The following is an 18794-nucleotide window of genomic DNA, read 5'->3' on the forward strand; positions in this document are numbered from 1 at the left end:
TCGCTCAGTGAATCCCCGGATTCCGACATCACCCCAATTTTGACACCCACCTCAAACGACTACCGAAATTTGGCGCAAAGTACCCACGAACGACTTCACAAGTGGTACACAACCTCCACCCTGGATTCAGAATATACTTCCCAAATCATTAAAGGGCAAGAATGATGTGACATATTCAGTCGATTTGGCTAGCCAGGACCCGCCATGCTGGCATGCGGCCGTCCTTATCATATATTATTTGACATTACTGATTTCGGTGGATTATCCTGAGGTGATGGCTGGTTGGTATTCGTTCACGTAGTGGTAGATGACAAACACAGGATAAGCTAACATGCATGAATTAGAAATACGTACCGACCCGATGGGAGCGCCAAATACGGGCGCGGCCTACCGAGCCTGCCAACAAGCTACCGACGAGATGGGCATACTTTTAGAAAGCCTCCTGAGCGTGGACGATACGCTGACACATATTGCATCTGGGACGATTCTTCCTGTTTTTCTTTCTGGACTGGTATGATCCGAAAAACTAACCTGTGTATCAGATTGGATCCCCACTTCCTAACCTATGAACAAAAAAACAAAATCCAGTGCGCAGTAATATTCCTCAAACTCTCCCCACGAGCCGAAACGTACCTCTCGATGCAAAACCATCTCCGAGCACTCGCACTACACGCAAAAACCTATGTCGTTGCCGCGAAACTACATTCCCAACTTTGCCACATGGTTCAAAGCTTACTCGACAAAACTGTGCTGGACACGCACGAGTTGCATGGCGCACGCGGTGCATTAGTAGAGTTGGAAGATCAAGGACAATGGGGACCCGTCATCGGACTGGGTATCCTTGGAAAGGAGCAACTTGGCAAAGACAGCGGAGTGGATACCAGTGGGGGAATGGCTGATCATGTACTTGCCAAATGTTTGAGGGAGTTCAGCCCGGGCACCACTGATACTCTTCTTTTCTCGCCTACTGAATATCAGAACGATTCGCGTACATCTCAATACGTATCTTCCCACGATTCGTCCAACGATTCCAGCAAATCGCCACCATCTGAATACCCGCCTGATTCGACATCCACATGGACAGGCTACAACCATTCACCCTCATCGTACACCATGGATAATTACACACCGGGCGTGAATTGGGTATCAGATCCTAATGGTGCCGCGTATAGGGGCTTGAATACTCGACATGAGGACGGAGTATACGACCCACCACCGGAAATGAACATGTCGACGTCGTCTTTTGGGGCGAACAAGTCGAATGATGCGACTTCTGGATATAATGATAGCATGGATGGTCTGTGGGAGTCACAAACCAATTGACAAGTCATAAATTCTGTATCTACTCACGGCATCACTTGAATGCTTTTTAGAATGAATAACTGCTGGGCCAATAGTTTAGGCTTATGCTAGGATTTTTTGAAATATAAATGCATTTTAGGAATTGCAAATGGTTGGATATTTACATGTGTGTGTTCATAAAAGGAGTGATAGAGAAAATCTAGAATATGGCTTTGCACTGCTCAACCCCACTCTACAGGTGGATCCAAGTTCTTCCATCCTTCTGGCGGGGGAGGACGCAAGCTAGGCGGCACCTTATCCAAAGAAGGAAACCCCGCCGGAAGTTTACAAAAAGCCCTTGTTGGCTGTACGTAAGGTATCCACTCTATAAAAACCCCACCTCAGAAAATCCCGCACACAACACGAAAATTGCGGACTGCACATACCTCCAATTTCACCAACGCTAACTCCAAATGTCCCATACGCAGCATAATGAATCTTGACCATTCTTTGATGTTGTGTTCCCTTTAGATGCTGTATATAATGTCAGTATGATGCCCAAACATGTTGCAGCACGGTCCATTTGATGTACCACCTTTTCTCGAGATGCGGGTGTGTCGGTGAAGGACCTGTCACAGTAATCGCAATAATCTATATAATCTAAGTCGGGGGGAACTACATGCGCCCAAGAGAAAGAACATGTACATACAATTTCGTGTCATGTTCATTCGCAAGGCCAAAACTAGCGATAACGTTGTAAACTGGGCAAGCACTTACGAGATGATGATACAAATTCCAGTGTTTCAAACCAGTTTAGCCCAAATGTTTATATTCGATTCAAATCCATTTACTCATTGCATTTGAAAAGCACGCCAATGAAACCCAGCCGTGGAAGGGTGTTGTCCCCACCTGTGGCTATTCTTGCAAGTGTGTGTTTTTTTTTAGGTTTTTTTTTTGTGGTGGTATTCCTCGCTCGGGCTTGTACACGTCGTATTTTTAATACCGACGGGGCATATAAGCATCTCGACTACATTGGTTTTACTTGCACAAGCATCGTACAACACTACAACAACAAACATGGCTAGCACTTCTTTTGATCGCTGCAAGATCTTGGATAATATCCTTGAGCATATTGGGGGTACGCCCATGGTGCGTTTGAACAGGGTAACAAAGGACGCTGGTTTGGAATGTGATTTGGGTGAGTATTTTTGATTGTTTCGGCATCTTTTGTGGTACTAGTTTGGCTGAGATTGAGAATGTATTTTTAAGTGGCCAAATGCGAGTTTTTTAACGCGGGTGGGTCAGTTAAGGATCGTATTGCCAAGAGGATGGTGGAAGCTGCTGAACGGGATGGAAAGTTGAAGGTATGTTGAGAGAGGCCATTTTGTGTGGTCTGTTGATGAAATAATGGGAAAAATCACTCATTGTATTTGTGGATTTATTTTTTTAGCCCGGATATACGCTCATCGAACCTACTTCTGGCAACACAGGAATTGGTCTTGCCCTTGCCGCCGCGGTGAAAGGCTACCGCGCCATCATCACACTTCCTGAAAAAATGTCTCAAGAGAAAGTCGACGTTCTTAAAGCCCTTGGCGCGGAAATCATTCGTACACCTACTGAAGCAGCGTGGGATGCCCCCGATTCGCACATTGGCGTGGCGAGACGGTTGAACGCTGAAATCAAAGAATCTCTTATCCCAGATCAGTATACGAACCCGAATAACCCATTGGCGCATTATGAGGGAACAGCGGAGGAGATTATTGCTCAGTGCGGGGGACAGGTGGATATGTTTGTGGCAAGTGCTGGGACGGGAGGCACGATTGCTGGAGTCGCGAAAAAGCTGAAAGAAAAGTTTCCGAATGTGAAGGTTGTCGGGATTGACCCGAATGGCTCCATTCTTGCTCAACCAGAGGCCTTGAACAAGGAAGGAATCCATTCTTACCAGGTGGAGGGTATTGGCTATGATTTTGTCCCCGAAGTGCTGGATCGACAGTATGTGGACGAATGGATCAAGACAGATGACAGAGAGTCCTTTTTGATGGCTCGCAGACTGATTCGCGAAGAGGGATTGCTCTGTGGTGGATCATCAGGAGCTGCTGTCGTCGGAGCTATCAAAGCTGCCAAGAGTTTGAAACCTGGACAACGCTGCGTGGTCCTCTTGGCTGACTCTATCCGGAACTACATGACAAAACACTTGAATGAAGATTGGATGAAATCTCACGGCTTTATCGATGCCACGACCGAAAAGATTGAGGCAGACAAGAAATCCCAATGGGGTGGTGCAACCATTAAAGGATTGAATCTCCCGGTCGCTGTCACAGTCCCTGAAACGACCACCTGTCGCGAGGCAGCCCAAGTTATGCAATCTCGTGGATTTGACCAGCTCCCCGTCACCTCTTCGACATCAAGTAAGCTTGTTGGATTGGTAACTCTAGGAAACCTCCTCGCCAAAGTCGCCTCTGGGCGCGCCAGACTTGAAGATCCCGTAACAAAAGCCATGTTTACATTTAAACAAAACAAGAAATTCACGGAATTCACTGTAGAGACGCCCCTGGAGAGTTTGAGCAGATTCTTTGAAACAAACTCGTCAGCGATCGTTACAGAGAACGTGAGTGGGGAGCTACAGGTTCGGCATGTGGTGACCAAGGTGGATTTGTTGGGGTACTTGATTCATCATTCTGGAGTAGAGGCTGTAGGGACTCGATAGGAGCAAACAGTAGTCTAGATGATACAAGATCATGTTAGAAAAAAATTATGTTTTGTGTAGCTAGCTTGCAATACAGAATAGCGTCTGATTCCCATTCAAACACAAGAGTTTTTGTTGTAATCCAGATTTTAGCAATCACCCGATATCACATTCACAAATTTCATACACAAGATCATATATCCCTAAAACAAAAAGCCGACTCCTATATTCACATAACCCAATTAAAAAAATACACAAAATAAAATCACGCAGCAGAGGCTTTAGTCGGCGAATTTGGCGGCGTGTTCAAAGCCTCATTCGATTTTTTTGATGAGGATAAAGCATTTCTGGACCTGAACATGTGTTTCAACCAATGTTTTAGTCTCCGTTTACGATGGCGGGGATTTGGTGATGCCTATAATGAATAATGTCAATCGTTTTACATTTCGAGAAGAAGAAAAAACGAATAGCACATACGTCGTCTGGAACAATCACAGAGGGATCAACGTCGTAAGCGAAACACCAAGAAAGGCATGCGGAGAACGCTTTGTGGTTAGAAAAATAGTTTGGATAGTCTCATGAATGTCGCTCAAAAAAACCACAAACGTTGAAAAAGAGGGACGAAAAGGAAATTCATCCCACCCTCCCAAGAAAAAACAAAACAAAAAACAAAAAGAAATACCAACCTGTCGATTGGGCAACATTCGTTTCACTCCCTCCTTCCACCTTTCCAATCCGCTCCAACTCCTCTTCAATCTCATCAGCAAACAATTCTTCCAAATACGGAATTAAAGTCGTTTCGCATGGCGTAAACTGCGTGGTAGGATGGTTCCCTTGTTCCTTTTCCTTTTGGTCCTTTGATTTCGTTGGTGATGGGGTGCTTTTTGATGATTCGGTGGGAGTGGAGGGATCTGCGTGCGTTGGGTAAGTTAGGATGGGTGGAGGGGGTTTGAGGGATTCGTGAAAAAAGGTGCGTGTCCAAGGATGGGAGAGGATTTGGTCGGTTGTTAGGCGGTGTGCGGGGTTTTTACGAAGCATGCCTAGTTTTAAACAAAATGATCGTAGATATTAATGAGGTGATTCAAAAGTGGATATCACAAATAAAAACATGCCATAAAGCAAATCCTTTAGATCGTCATCAAACCCGCTTGGCATGTCAAATTCCCCTGCCATGATCTTTTCGTATAGTACGAGTAGATTGCCATCTTCGTCGAATTCAAATGGATATCGTCCTGTTAGCATGTTGTATCTGGTCAACAAGAAAAAACAAACGTTAGAAATGATGAGATGGCAAAAACCGTTTGCGAGAAATCAACTTACAGTGTGATACCACATGCCCATACGTCCACTGCGATGAATAACTAGCTGTTAAACCAAAAGAACGAGATGCAACTGCAAATGCAAAAATAACCGCTCGAACCTTTTTCCCCAGAAAACGAGAGAGCTCCTTCCGCAATTTCAGGCGAAAGGAACTGATGGGTCCCAGCAAACGACGTTACGTTCATTGGTGATCCATCGTACCCCGAAAATTGCTAATCTCAAAAAAGAATTCGATCAATAAAAGAGTAACCGACATATTATGTTTAAAAAAAGAGATATCCGTACCTCGGCAATCCCGAAATCGGATATTTTCAGCACGTTGTCGGGTGTGATAAGCATGTTGCCTGGTTTGATATCCCGATCTGTATTTGTTTTGTGGTGATGTACATTATTATTCAATTGAGCTTTGAAGGATGGTTGAAATATTCTGATTTGAAAACTTTTGGTACATACGTATAACTCCTTGAGAATGAAGGTAACTCAATCCTTCCATAAGTTGTACGAAATACCTGCCATGTTCATCAGAATTTCAACTCAATATGCACCAAACAATGAACGAAACCTCACCACTTACCAATGCGCCCTTGGAACCGGCAACCGATTCCCGTCGGATTGCTCCAGCAATACCTGGAGCGAACAAGGACAATACTCAAACACCAGGTACCACTTTAAAATCTCCACACTACGATCATCTGCGGTTCCATCCTCAAAGCGCCAGGTAATGGGTTCTTCTTCAATGGTCGAAAACCAGTTGAATACTGCAACGTTGCTGTCTTCATCTTCTACTTTGCAGTAGACGTCGATGAGAGTTATCGTGTTACGGTGCTTTAGTCGACGCAGGAGCTTGATTTCTCTAATTGAATTTTCCGTTTCGTTTAGAATGAAAAACGAATCTGAAAACGTTTGCATAAATGCGAACCTTATAACACCCTCTATACCTCCCTGCATCTTCCTCAACCGCTTTTTATTTATAATCTTGACTGCAACGCGTTGAAGCGTTTCGGAGCATAGCCCTTCCTTGACTTTTCCAAACGATCCTTTCCCAATTTGATCGCCAAGGAGATATCTCCCAATCATCTTCACCTGTGCCGCTTCATTTTTCCATACTACTTCCGATGAATCGATCTTGTGTATGAAATTGGAGCTTGCGTGTCGTTGACAAAGCATGAGGTATTCATAATAGTCGGGATTATTCCGATAGCTATCGTCAATGTCACCAACGACAGATATGGGTCGACTTTCGAATATTCCTGGGGAAGGAGAACGCGGTTGATGGTGGGATTCGTCGGTGGAGAGGATTCGTGTATCCTCCAAGGGTTGCTCTAAAGCTTGAGGATATTTATCAGCGTCCGGGACTTCGGGGATATCGGATTCAGATGGTGGACGAAGGGACGAGCGTTTTGACCCGCCGGCGGCGAGTCCACTTGATGCCGAAGCTGGTGCGGATCCATAGGGAGTGGAAACATATCCTGTTGACGCATGTCGGAATGCTCGTCCAGTCGATCCTATCTTGTCTTGGGCTTCGCGTTTACTGGCCAAGCTTCGAGCGCTTGCGCTAGCTGCTAGTGCTCCTACACTAGCGCTGACTGACAATCCACTCCTCAAGCTGGTTGAAGCGGCGCGCATGCCAGCTGCACCCTTTACGTTGCTGTATGAAGCAACCCTACCCATACTTCCTACCCTGTTAGTGTTAACGGAGGCGACGCTTCCGTGTCTTGAAGACCCTTTGGTCAAAGAGCTGGTCGAAGTCATTAGAACCTCTTTACGAGGATACATAAGAATGGTGGGCCGCTCGGAATTTGGAACGGAAAATTCACTTGACGCAGCAAGAGCGGCGGCAACCTCGGATACGACGCTGGACCGAGCGCTACTGCTTTTGAATATTCCTAATTGGCTCACATCCACAGCTGACATTCGCTTTTGGACTGAGTTGACCATTGCAGCTTTTCCCTGAAATGTGGGCCGTCTGGATGAGTTGTTGCTCCGGGATCCATGCTGTCCGCCATGTGTCTGTGAGACTTCCCGTCGACTATCTGTCTCAGAGACCGAAGAAGTTCTCGTTGTCCCGATGCCAGGTCCAGCAATGACAAAATCCACTCTGGTAATATCCGGTGCTGAGAGGATCGCCTTTTGATTCAACACGAGTCCTTGTTCGGATCGAAAGGACTGCCCTCCCAGAATAGTAGGGAGGGAAACCATCTTGCGATGGGCGTGGCCAGCAGTCCCATCGTTCGCTTCTCCCATCGTTCGCGTCCTACCAGTGCGGACTTGGGGATGAGGCAAGCTATATTTGGTTTTTTGGGGAAGCGCGTATTTACCCCGCTTCGGGTGATTCTATGTGGGGTTTTTGAGGTTAGGGTGACTGAACTTTTGTAGTGATAGTCCAAGTTACTGAAGGCCCGTATTCTCTTGAATAATCATCACCAAAGTGTAAGACTGGGTAGGTATTTTCTTCAAGGGTATCGTCGCGATCAGAAGCCCCGTTACCCCGGAAATTTTCAAAGAGAACCTTTCCTGAGAATAGCTCAACACTTCGCTTGCCAATATATGGATCCTTCTTAACAGTACACTCTCTTTATGTCAGTGCATTAGTTGTTAACCCTGCTATATTCGCTGTGTTTGACATATTGCACCTTTGCTCATCGTCCAGTTCCGACTGTTTATGTAAGCCAACTCGCCTGATTGGCCAAATTATATGACGTTGCCTTTCTTTATTTTTGACTTTCGCTGCAATCTTACATTCATTGCAATTGCTCCATTCACGAGCAAGTATGAGGAAAAAGACACATTGGCGGAAGACCCCAAACCCTTCCAAACTTGCCCCCCACGAAGAGGAACAAGATGTTTTTCTTTCAGACGAGGACATGGGCCTCCTGGAGGAGTATGGCTCGTTCACAAGCTTCTTGACAAACCTCAATCCAGAAGAGCTGACTCGCAATGAGGTCTTGGAAGGACCGGACGCCATAATGCGGGCCAAAGGAAAATTTCGCATATCTACTGGCGAGTCCGTCTCTGACATTGACGAACAGGATCATTCTGACTTAGAAGCGTCCTATGAGCAGCGACCGCGCCCTCTGAAGCGGGACTGGAAGGAAGAAGGAAAGACGAGATTACCAGTTAGAGGCGAAGATGGCCAGCTGAGAGCGCAACAAGTTGTTGTTATTGAAGAAGCAGGTAGGTACGTTTCTCCAAGAGCGTGGATCTTTGTTTTCGCTCTCGTACCAGGGGAACTGATAGTCAAAATCTAGACATGAAGCCGGAGGATGAAGAGAGTGATGAAGAAGTGGATCTACCACCCGTTGCCAAAAAGGAAAGGGTGGAAAAGCCAAAGGCACCGAAGAATGAATCAAACGATACTCAACCAAAGGCGCAACCAAAAAGCCGGGCCGGACGACTGGTCGACGCTCAGGAGAAATTGGCGGAGATTGCGTCGACCATCATCGAAGATCCCGAAAAGCATATCGCACATCTAAAGAATCTTCGACAAATTGGTGGTGACAAAGACGTCCAAATCAAAAAACTGGCCTTGTTGACCCAGCTCGCTGTATACAAGGATATCATCCCGGGCTACCGTATTCGTCAGTTGACGGAAGAAGAGCAAACCATGAAAGTGTCAAAGGATGTTAAACGGCTGAGGCAATATGAAGAAACCTTGCTCGCTAATTACCAAGCCTACCTTCAGATCCTTGAAAACACTGTTCAAGCGTCCCTCAAATCATCCGACTCTGACAAGGCCCTCCTCGTCATCGCAATCCAGTGCATGGCGGACCTACTCACATCTGTAACACACTTTAACTTTCGGCTCAACCTATTGACTGCGGTCGTTGCTCGTATGACTCTCAAAACCCCACCAGAAGTCGCTGTCATCTGCTGCAATGCGCTTTGTACTCTCTTTGACAATGATGAATCCGGCGAAGTGAGCCTCGAAGCGGTGAAACTTATTGCTAAGGCAATCAAAGCCAAACACTTCAATGTGCAAGAGGAGGTGCTGAGGACATTTCTACACCTAAGGTTGAACCAGGATCTTGCTGCTGGGAATGATCAGCCTGTGGAAAAGGAGCGAGGGACCAAGGACAGAGCTTCTAACAAGAGAAAAAGCACCGAGAAACACGTATCACGCAAAAAGCGAAAGATTGAAAAGCACAACAAGGAGATTGAAAAGGAGTTTAAGGAGGCTGAGGCAGTTTACGATCGAGAGGAAGTGAAGAAACGACACACGGAGACATTGAAATTTGTGTTTTTGACGTATTTTCGGATATTGAAGAACGCACAGGCATCTCCATTGCTGCCTGCTGTGTTGGAGGGGCTCGCAAGGTACATTGAGAAAGCCGTCGGTATACTCAGACCCATAGCTAAACCGTCCTCTCCGCAGATTCGCACATCTTATCAATGTCGAATTTTTTGCCGACTTGCTGAACGTTTTGAAAAGGATATCTTTTGAACAATATCAGCAATATCTTGCGGGAGATGTCGCATCAGAAGCAGACACCCGAAGTGCATTTCACTGCGTTATTGCAGCTTTTCAACTTCTCAGTGGCCAGGGTGAAGCCCTTAATCTGGACTTGAAAGACTTTTACAACTCCATGTACACACAGCTGATGCGCTTACCTATGAACCCGGAGGCAGCGCTCGCGGTAGCCGGTACAGCAGCTACGACAAAAAGGCGGGCACAAAAGGCAAAGTCATCGACGCTTGTGCATATTGAGAACCGATCGGGTAGCGAAATTGAGCTGGCGTTGCAAGGGTTCGAATTGCTCTTTTATAAGAAGCGACAGGTGAGTTATTACTTTTTCTCGATGTTGGCTTTCAGACAAGGCTCGATGATGACAATGGGATAATGACATCACTCATGATTTTGGGAGACATGATCTCCCAAATTGTTCCTACTGAGAGCTTTCAATGAGGTCGATGGGCATGTTCTTGAATTGTATACGCTGCTAATATGATGGACTCAATTAATAGGTGCCCGCCGAACGCGTAGCAGCTTTCGTTAAGCGACTTGCAATCGTGGCCCTTCATCTCCCTGCAAATGCCGTTTTAGCATGTCTGGCCATTATTCGTTCCCTCATCATCGTGAGTGATTGTTTATATTAAGTCAATAATTGCGGACAGTCTGACATTCTCCTCCTTGTTTAGCGATTCCCCCGTTTAGAGTCTCTACTGGACGCCGAAGGCCGTTTGGGAACAGGTATCTACCAACCAATGCTGGACGACCCCGAGCTTTCAAATCCCTTCGCTACCAATCTATGGGAAATGACGCTCTTTATGCAACACTATCATCCCACTGTTTCCTCTCTCGCCAAACACGTCACATCCACGATTGCTATTACCCAGAAAGGCACCGCTCATGTCACCAACGTCCACAAACCCCTCCCCAGCAATCTTGCTTTACCACCAAGAGATTTTCTCACCGCATTTGATCCCCAACCAGCGATTGTCGGAAACCCACGGTTCCATTTGGTCCCCGCGGCGGAGATACCTGGTTCCATTGCGTCGATACTGAAGAAGAAGAAGGAGAAGGGCATCAAATACGCAGACGGTCCCACCGTGGTCCTCGAAAGTAGTTTCATGGAGAATCTGAGAGAGAGCACGGCCACCACTGATGACAACAATGTGTCCCTTGCAAAGTCTTTCAGAGAGATGAAAGAAGTTGGTGAGCTGAAGGAGTTGGAGGCCGTGGCAAGCCGGTTGCGAATCATGGTGGAGCTTTTGAAGGAACATGCCGCGATGGACGACGAGCATTCAGACAGCGGGGAGGAGCCAAATGAGTTTGGTGTAGTAGATAGTCAAAGTGAGGAAGACGGTGAGGACCAACGTTTTGAGGCACCACCAGCACCTCAACAGCTTAAAAAGCGACGAAAATGTATGGGTGGAACAAAAGGTCGACCTGGGGGTGGATGGGTAGTGAAGGATGTGACAGGTAGATGATTGTATATCAAAATATCTATATAGAAGCCACTAGGTATAAGAACGCCCAACGCTGACGTGCGTTTTAAGCAATTCTAGCTGGAAAATACATCAAATGTGCTTCACCCATCCTCTGGGGACTTGGCCACGTTACCCAGTAATGATCTAATCCCGGTGATTGACCTCCGACATGATTTTGCCACCGATCTGTATCCGCCCTGTATTCTACGCCCGATTTTTGCAAGTAAATCCTTGCTAGCCTTATTCCACCTAGGATCAATGAAGAAATTTACCAAGGGGTTGAATATTCCTGGAAAGATTGATGTGGAAAAATGTTGGATTAATGCGTCGCTTTAAGATCATAGTCACATCTCTGCTCACCTGGAGACACAGCAAGGATAGAAGCGTACATGTCAAATTTATTCGATACTGGTTCGTGATTAATGCCGCTATATATCATCTTGACTGTGTTTGGCAACCACATCATCGTGAAGCAGATGACCATGATGGCGCACTTTCTTGCCACCTCTAACGGAACGCAAAGCTGTGTTCAGTGGATTATCCATGTGGCATTGTGTTCAACATGGACCTTACGAGATTCTAATTTCCCAATTCTCTGAATTGAAAGATCATTCTTTGATAGCGCAATCTTGGTCTCTGCAAGTCGACTTTGCCCGCCTATCTGCGACTCGCTCGGTCTTGATATGTCGTCCCTACTGGTGTTTGCAACCATATTTGAGTTCTGATGAGCGCTGGCACTTTGGTTCTGCGGGACACTGGCGCTAGTACTATTTCCGTCGCGTTTCTTTTTATCGTTTGTTTGGATGCCTCCCAACTTGCGGGCAGCTTTGCGTACTATGAGCCAGATCGCTGTATATGTCACTCTAAACGAATCGTCATCATTGAATAGTTGCTAGTAGACATTTTTGAATATCGCCAGGGTTTTACTTACCCTACATTCAACATTGACAGCACCGCAACCATACCGAGGATGACCGTGAGCCTCCGATTCACGACTGGATGAGGTTGCGGACGAAGCACGCTGCCCCCTGGTGAAGAGCTTCATCAATTACAATCCCTGCAATCCCTCCGTTATAAAGTTTCTGGAGAAGATACTCACAATCTGGGCAGCAATATATACCCGCTTCTTGAACAGCATACTTATTCCCACTCGCGAAGTAGATGCTAGCCAGGATAATGGACGTAACGGTACACAAAGTGATCCCACAGCCGGTAAGTAGTCCGGTCCACTTTTTGCCCATCAGAATGGTGTGGCTGCGCTCTTGAGTAAGAAGACCAATGCCGAGGATTGAGATGAAGCCCCCCACGCAACTCATGAATCCCTGAAATTGACACCAGCTGTCTGATAGACGCCTGCCAAGATGTAAATAAGCCATATGTAACTGGTAGCATTGGATATTTAAGAGAGTACCATTTTCCGGACCGTAGCATGTCCAATACGGCGCCAAGTTGAAAAACATTCCTGTTAGAGCAAGTTGTTAGGATGCGGATGACTAGAAATGGCTACCGATTCACGAACGAATACTTGCAAAAATAAGTCTCCAATGCCAATGTAAAAGATAATCCAGTTGTGCCATTTTGTCGCCCCTGTCCGTAAATCTGACGATGTGATGAATAGGGTGAAATTGAAGATTGCAATCAAGAGAGCCCCGGAATGCAGGATGACACCAATGGAATCGTGGGTTTTTTGAAGCGAGGTCAAAGTGCGCTCGTATGGTATGCCGATCCAGTCTGTTGCATCAGCCATGCTGAAATTTGGTGGTCTGAACGAGAAAGGAATTGGGAACTAGGAATTCGGAACGAGTGGGGTTGTCTGTAGCTTATGGCCATTCAATGGTGTCGTGACTTTCGAAATATTTTGTTGGTACGACCGGCAGAAGTCATTTAGCTGCACGTTACCATTACTTTCTGCATCCGTCAGCCGAGAACCAAATGTCAGGGATATCTATGAATAGTTACCTTCAGTCCAAGAATAGGCGAAAACACGTTTCAGACACTCAGCGACAGTTGGGCCAAGAATTCTGCAAAAACGAGAAATATTTGGGTCTCGAGGATCTTCAAAATAGGCAGTACAAGCAGAACGTCCCTTATTGCTTTTCGGGAGTTCCCATTAATGACGACTTTTAGACATTTCAATGTTTCGCGAGATTGGCTGGCTAACATTCCAAATAGACGGAAAGGGATGTGGATGATGACCCTTAATTATGTTTTATTTCTGAAGGCGCTAAAAGCGATTTCAGTGCAATTGTCCCTCGGGTAGCGCATCGCATTCCCGTGGACTACCTCGGAGACACTCGTGACATTAAACTGCCTCCCGACCAAGTGCAACAATGTACCTTTGAACAAACATACGCTTCATTATGCACTAAATAACTTGGTCTACTCTCGTTTAAAAAAACTTTTAGGAACAAAGAATTTCTCCTATATTGCCCTTACTCTCACTGTTCTATCATTGGTTCTCTATTATCTTTGATCTACTATACTACCAAATAGGCCCGAACCATCCACATTCATTCATACTTGAAATAGTTTGCAATGTGGCAGCTGTGTGAATTCACCAACTGGTTCGCAGTAAAATCCAAATGTTCATTACTGCAAGTCTTGCTGGTCGGAGTTGTCTTACGAAAGATCACGGGGATGATAAAGTAATGAGTGTCCGTCATCTGCCCCATTTCCGTGTTCGGATCGCGCACGGGACTCTTTCACTCAATAAGGTTGACCCTTTTTTAGGGGAGGGTTGAGGTTTCTACTCGCAAACAGGCGGCAGGTCAGCCGTTGCAATGCACGTTGAAAACCAAGCATTTCGACGACGTTGTTTTGCTTTCCGCCTTGTCCGCCAGGCGCTGTGCTTCACAAAGGCTTTTGGGGCCGCGGCAAACCGTCCATCAAACCATGAAAACGTCACCACAACACATGCAATGCATCCAGGTTCCAGCATAGAGTAGGAGGCACAGCCATAAATAGAATTTGGAATGCATCCGGGTCCATAAGAAGCAAACCAATTAGTCATCCCTAAACCAGACTGTCCCAATATGCAGTCAAGATAACACTAGTTTCCCTCCACATCATCCCAGCCAGACAGCCTTATTTGCGGAACGGAAACAAGCCAGGACGGACCTACTGCACTCTCTTGCGCATCGCAGTTTGAAAAGGTGCGCGGAATCTACTTGAAAGGAGACTTAATTGGGCTGCCACCGAGACATTCCGCTTGAAATTGTTCTCCAGACCGACTCCGCTGCGGCGTTGTAAACTGCTCGGATATTCTCCTGATATAAACTGCTTGAACTCTGCCCACCCCCTGGGCATTTTACTGGGGAAATACAGCACCAATCCTGGCGTCCGCAGGTTCCGGCGGCCAAAAGCGCAGATATCAGGAAAACGACTCGGAGGACATCGGTTCGCCGGAGCTTAATTCCGGAACCGATTTCGCTGCCTCCAGCGCTTTCAGCGCTGTTGGACAGTCGGGTACGCGTGAAAGCAAACGCATGAGACTTGACGGCAGTGAGGACATCCTGGGAGAGCCGGCTGACATGAAGATCAACGCAGTATCACCTACTGGCGCCGCAAATGGGTATTTGCGTGGGGAGGCAGTTAGTAACGGGAAGGCAAGAGGGCTGCCAAAGAGTCAAAGACAAGAGGAATTGGTGCGCCTTATAATCCAGTCGCTGCAAGATTTAGGCCTCAGGTAAGCAGCTAGCATCAGGACGCCTGAGCCTGGAGAACTTCCGCACCCGATCAACTGAACATGTGGTCACAACTCTCAATATTGTAGAGATTCTGCAGAAACAGTTCAACGTGAATCCGGATACAGCCTGGAGTCACCAGCTGTAAGCCAATTTCGCCAAGGAGTGCTGTCAGGAAGCTGGGAAGCAGTGGAAGATCTATTGCCGATCTTGGATATTGACGCACAAGACTTTCAGGTGGAGTCCAAGTCAGCACGCGGCTAGACTTTGTAAATCAAATGTCAACTTATAATTGTATCTTTTCAAAAGACCATCAAGTTTCTCATCCGCGAGCAGAAATACTTGGAGTTATTAGAGCAGCAAAAAACGAAGAAAGCGTTGGCTGTCTTACGGCAAGAATTGGCGCCTATAAACATCAATTTACACAGGCTTCATGAGCTTTCGAGGTACGAATGATAATGGATTCTGGTGGATACTCCACGCTAACTCAGAGTCAACCAAAGCTTCATTATGTGCACTGATATCGACACACTGCGATCAAAAGCAAACTGGGACGGAGCTGACGGAAAGTCGCGTGCAATACTTTTAAGCAAACTGCAAAGTAAGCCAACAATGGACGAGCGAATATGCACTATACCTTAACTTTTCCGTTGTTGTACACTCAGAACATATCCCTTCTGCTATAATGATACCGGAGCGTCGTCTCGATATTCTACTGGATCAAGCGATCCAATTACAAAAGATGAACTGCCTGTATCACAACGTGTCCGAGGAGTCGACCTCGTTGTACGTGGACCATTCTTGTGATAGGTACCTAATTAACACAGTTCAAAGGTTACACTTTCTACAAAGGATTCACTTTATGTGCCACAGGAACCGATTTCCGTGCATCACAACTCACATCTTTGAAGAGCACGCCGATGAAGTCTGGTTCCTTGCATTTTCTCATGACGGCAATTATCTGGCTTCGGCTTCAAAGGATATGACCGCGGTTATTTGGAGTGTGGGGGTGAGTCTTCTTTTTGTGATCAACCAATGGCACTTGACTGACGTCCCATAAAAGGAATGGAAACTAGTCCACATTCTGGCCGGACATACAAATGCAATTTCGTTTCTGGCATGGAGTCCGGATGACAGTTTGCTTTTGACCGGGTCCAACGATAATTCGCTCAAAGTTTGGGATCCCAAAGTACGTTGGCTTATATTACGGCATAGGAGGCAAACCTATTTACTCAACATTTTCCTCATTTTTAGACGGGAGGCTGCATAAGCACCTTCTCTCGACATACAGACACGGTGACATCTTGCGCCTGGCTTCCAGATGGGAAGCATTTCGTTTCCGGGAGCGTCGACAAACACATTTACCTGTGGAATCTCGAGGGCGAACTTGTGCACAAATGGTCTGGGGTACGCGTGACAGATCTGGCGGTGGCCAAGGACGGAAATATTATGCTAGCCATATCTGAGAAGAAGATTCGAATCTATAATTTGCTGGATAAATCTGAGATTGGGTATGTTTCGTACGTCTTGACGTTTGACCTATAGCTTTTTAACTGATGGATATTGCGGGTTTATAAAGTGCGCTCCCCGAAACAGATTCTATCACGTCCGTGAGTATTGCCGATGACTGTCAGCATGTGTTGGTCAATCTCTCGATACAGGTACGATGTGGTAGTATGAAGACGCCTTGTGTCCGTCCGAAAACTCACACTCCATTCCAGGAGGTTCATTTGTGGGACCTGGAAGAAAAGCGTCTCGTCCGCAAATATGTTGGTCAAAAACAGGGACGATTTGTCATTAGATCATGTTTTGGTGGACTTCATCAAAATTTTGTTCTGAGTGGGAGCGAAGGTATTCCAACACTTTCATCAATCATATTCTGGCAGTGGTTCGTTGACTATCATTCCATTGTGTAGACTCGCTAGTGTACGTGTGGCATCGAGAACGCGGGGTTCTGATCGAATCATTACCTGGCCATACAGGTACGGGCAAAACGCCATACTGAGATTACCACTACATGCTCACCTCATGCTATTGTGCTGTAGGTTGCGTCAATTGCGTTAGTTGGAATCCGAAACGGAATATGTTTGCCTCCGCATCAGACGATCACACAATACGAGTCTGGGGCCTAGCACCAGGCAATGCTTAATAGCTCTGCGATCTTCACCATTCTGCCTTAGTATAACTATCCCTCCCCTTTTTCTTGTGTATATGGTAGCGGCTTTTGAATATACGCTTTTTTCACCTAATGGAATGAAAGCGAGCTCCTGCGCTATTGCTGAGTGATGCACTACATCAATCTTGATCACTAAAATGCGTTACTGACGCGCAGTCTGGGTACTAATGAAAGTATAAAAATCAATTGAGCTCCCTATCCATATACAAGAACACTCCACCCTCCATGGTCCCAATTTAAGCCGTAGCAACTGGGGCTTCGACACTCTGTTCGACGGGGGCGGCAGTGGGAAGAGCGATGGGGGCAGGCACAGGGATGTCCTCCTCCTTTGGCTATATATGGACGGATGCTGTTAACCTTTGGATAGACGCAAGCTTTGGAAATTCAGAAATTCCTTTACCTCCAAGATGGTGACGTTGTCGGGAAGTGGCTTCTTGGGTCCGACCTTTCCTGTGGGGTCCCATTCGAGCATGATCTTCACCCGAATACCCAAGACACCTTGACGCAAGAGAACGTGGCGGGTAGCGTTGTCAATGTAGTCGCGGGTGGGTTGACCAGAGTGAATCTGTTACAAAATGAATGAGTTAATTGTATTGACCTCATCAATATCCACTTTCCAAACTCACCATGAAGCCGTCCACGAACTTCATAGACTTTGCACGGGCACCACGGAGCTTACCAGATACAACAACTTCGCAACCTTTGGCACCGGACTCCATAATAAAACGGACGACACCGTAGCAAGCCCTGTATAGAGACGATCATATCAATATCACATGCCTGTCCAGTACCGTAGTCGAAATACCCACCTCCGCACAGCCAAACCACCAAGAAGCTTGTAGCGGAGAGACTCGGCCTGAGCGATGGCGCAAAGACCACGGTTGTTAACTTTCTCCGCGTAGAGCTCGACAGTGTTCTCAGGGAAGTTGAACCTCTTCTGGACGACAGAGGTCAACTCGCGGATACGGCGACCCTTCTCACCAAGAACGTTCTGGGTACGAGTAGCCCGGATAATGATCTCGGTACGGGCAGGGGTGACGCGGACCTCAACACCTGAGTAACCTTCCTCGGCCAACTCACGAGTAAGGAACTCGTTGAGTTCGGCGAAGAAAACACCGTCGGCTACGAACTACGGTTAACGGGAGGGACGGCGTCAGAATGTGGTTTAGATGAATTGCAAATCGGGATTCACTGTCATGACGTGATCCTCCCTCACACATAGTTTCTATCCATCCATCCAGCCTATGCTCCATCCATCCATCCATCAGCACTCATCCACCAGCCTCATAATCCATCATTCAGCATCGCTCCCTTCTGCCATTCTCGGGTCTGCCATAGTTCCGCCCATATCCTTGTCTCTCCCTATTTTTCGCAGTTAACCGAACCATGCAGGCATGGTACCTCAACATCCTTTGATCAGCATTTGCCGACATCTTCCAGCCCCCCGTCGCAGAGATCCTCTGGCCAAAACGCAAGCGCAATAGACGTGGACCTAAACTAATTACCTTTCTCTTCTTGGAAATCTGAGCCATTGCGTCGACGTTGCGAAAGAGAGGGAACGTTACGGGTCCCCGCTGCAGTAACTAGTTATTCGCAGATTCAAAGAATTTTTCACGTGATGTTTATCACGTGATTATGGCCATGAACGACTTCCTCATCATGCGTGCCTTCGTTCAACAACACACCGGTGTCAGTCCAAACATCCAGCGATGGTGATGTG

The 18794-nt window shown here is 46.6% G+C and overlaps 8 protein-coding genes across 9 annotated transcripts; 4 read left to right on the forward strand and 4 right to left on the reverse strand.

Moving 5' to 3' along the window:
• Nucleotides 1–720: 720 nt before the first annotated feature.
• SPPG_07790 (uncharacterized protein) lies at nucleotides 721–1323 on the forward strand (the record flags this gene model as incomplete). The annotated part of the gene is made up of 2 exons (XM_016755945.1): nucleotides 721–903; nucleotides 979–1323. 2 exons carry the CDS (start codon nucleotides 721–723, stop codon nucleotides 1321–1323), a joined length of 528 nt encoding a protein of 175 aa, XP_016605009.1.
• Nucleotides 1324–1404: 81 nt separating this feature from the next.
• SPPG_09500 (uncharacterized protein) lies at nucleotides 1405–2044 on the reverse strand. Its single transcript, XM_016757669.1, has 4 exons — nucleotides 1991–2044; nucleotides 1877–1932; nucleotides 1728–1815; nucleotides 1405–1666 (listed from the first exon to the last, which is right to left on the reverse strand). The coding sequence occupies exons 1-4, from the start codon at nucleotides 2007–2009 to the stop codon at nucleotides 1524–1526; spliced, it is 306 nt and encodes a 101-aa protein (XP_016605010.1). The 5' UTR covers nucleotides 2010–2044; the 3' UTR covers nucleotides 1405–1523.
• A 135-nt stretch (nucleotides 2045–2179) lies between these two features.
• Nucleotides 2180–4172, forward strand: SPPG_07791 (cystathionine beta-synthase). The gene is made up of 3 exons (XM_016755946.1): nucleotides 2180–2479; nucleotides 2551–2645; nucleotides 2732–4172. Exons 1-3 carry the CDS (start codon nucleotides 2359–2361, stop codon nucleotides 3986–3988), a joined length of 1473 nt encoding a protein of 490 aa, XP_016605011.1. The 5' UTR covers nucleotides 2180–2358; the 3' UTR covers nucleotides 3989–4172.
• SPPG_09501 lies at nucleotides 4127–7893 on the reverse strand. 2 transcript variants are annotated; one of them, XM_016757671.1, is made up of 10 exons: nucleotides 6207–7893; nucleotides 5862–6140; nucleotides 5741–5796; nucleotides 5573–5649; nucleotides 5388–5499; nucleotides 5288–5315; nucleotides 5080–5216; nucleotides 4654–5007; nucleotides 4445–4449; nucleotides 4127–4382 (listed from the first exon to the last, which is right to left on the reverse strand). In XM_016757671.1, the coding sequence occupies exons 1-10, from the start codon at nucleotides 7529–7531 to the stop codon at nucleotides 4233–4235; spliced, it is 2523 nt and encodes an 840-aa protein (XP_016605012.1). In that variant the 5' UTR covers nucleotides 7532–7893; the 3' UTR covers nucleotides 4127–4232. The 2 variants fall into 2 exon arrangements, with proteins under 2 accessions (XP_016605012.1, XP_016605013.1); XM_016757670.1 differs by having other exon boundaries at nucleotides 4445–4512.
• Nucleotides 7894–8047: 154 nt separating this feature from the next.
• Nucleotides 8048–11352, forward strand: SPPG_09502 (uncharacterized protein). Its single transcript, XM_016757672.1, has 5 exons — nucleotides 8048–8465; nucleotides 8536–9601; nucleotides 9660–10062; nucleotides 10250–10360; nucleotides 10424–11352. Exons 2-5 carry the CDS (start codon nucleotides 8538–8540, stop codon nucleotides 11213–11215), a joined length of 2370 nt encoding a protein of 789 aa, XP_016605014.1. The 5' UTR covers nucleotides 8048–8465; nucleotides 8536–8537; the 3' UTR covers nucleotides 11216–11352.
• On the reverse strand, nucleotides 11192–13227 carry SPPG_09503 (uncharacterized protein). The gene is made up of 8 exons (XM_016757673.1): nucleotides 13175–13227; nucleotides 12745–13060; nucleotides 12627–12677; nucleotides 12315–12568; nucleotides 12147–12243; nucleotides 11789–12078; nucleotides 11576–11722; nucleotides 11192–11504 (listed from the first exon to the last, which is right to left on the reverse strand). Exons 2-8 carry the CDS (start codon nucleotides 12960–12962, stop codon nucleotides 11317–11319), a joined length of 1245 nt encoding a protein of 414 aa, XP_016605015.1. The 5' UTR covers nucleotides 12963–13060; nucleotides 13175–13227; the 3' UTR covers nucleotides 11192–11316.
• A 1033-nt stretch (nucleotides 13228–14260) lies between these two features.
• On the forward strand, nucleotides 14261–17147 carry SPPG_09504 (uncharacterized protein). The gene is made up of 12 exons (XM_016757674.1): nucleotides 14261–14900; nucleotides 14988–15135; nucleotides 15208–15344; nucleotides 15402–15499; nucleotides 15564–15708; nucleotides 15772–15907; nucleotides 15962–16087; nucleotides 16153–16409; nucleotides 16478–16559; nucleotides 16620–16749; nucleotides 16815–16880; nucleotides 16944–17147. Exons 1-12 carry the CDS (start codon nucleotides 14701–14703, stop codon nucleotides 17045–17047), a joined length of 1629 nt encoding a protein of 542 aa, XP_016605016.1. The 5' UTR covers nucleotides 14261–14700; the 3' UTR covers nucleotides 17048–17147.
• SPPG_07795 (40S ribosomal protein S3-A) lies at nucleotides 16938–18728 on the reverse strand. Its single transcript, XM_016755947.1, has 5 exons — nucleotides 18580–18728; nucleotides 17884–18203; nucleotides 17701–17821; nucleotides 17475–17639; nucleotides 16938–17406 (listed from the first exon to the last, which is right to left on the reverse strand). The coding sequence occupies exons 1-5, from the start codon at nucleotides 18604–18606 to the stop codon at nucleotides 17311–17313; spliced, it is 729 nt and encodes a 242-aa protein (XP_016605017.1). The 5' UTR covers nucleotides 18607–18728; the 3' UTR covers nucleotides 16938–17310.
• Between the last annotated feature and the right edge of the window lie 66 nt (nucleotides 18729–18794).

This window comes from Spizellomyces punctatus, assembly GCF_000182565.1.
Source record: "Spizellomyces punctatus DAOM BR117 chromosome Unknown supercont1.17, whole genome shotgun sequence".
Lineage (NCBI taxonomy): Eukaryota > Fungi > Chytridiomycota > Chytridiomycetes > Spizellomycetales > Spizellomycetaceae > Spizellomyces > Spizellomyces punctatus.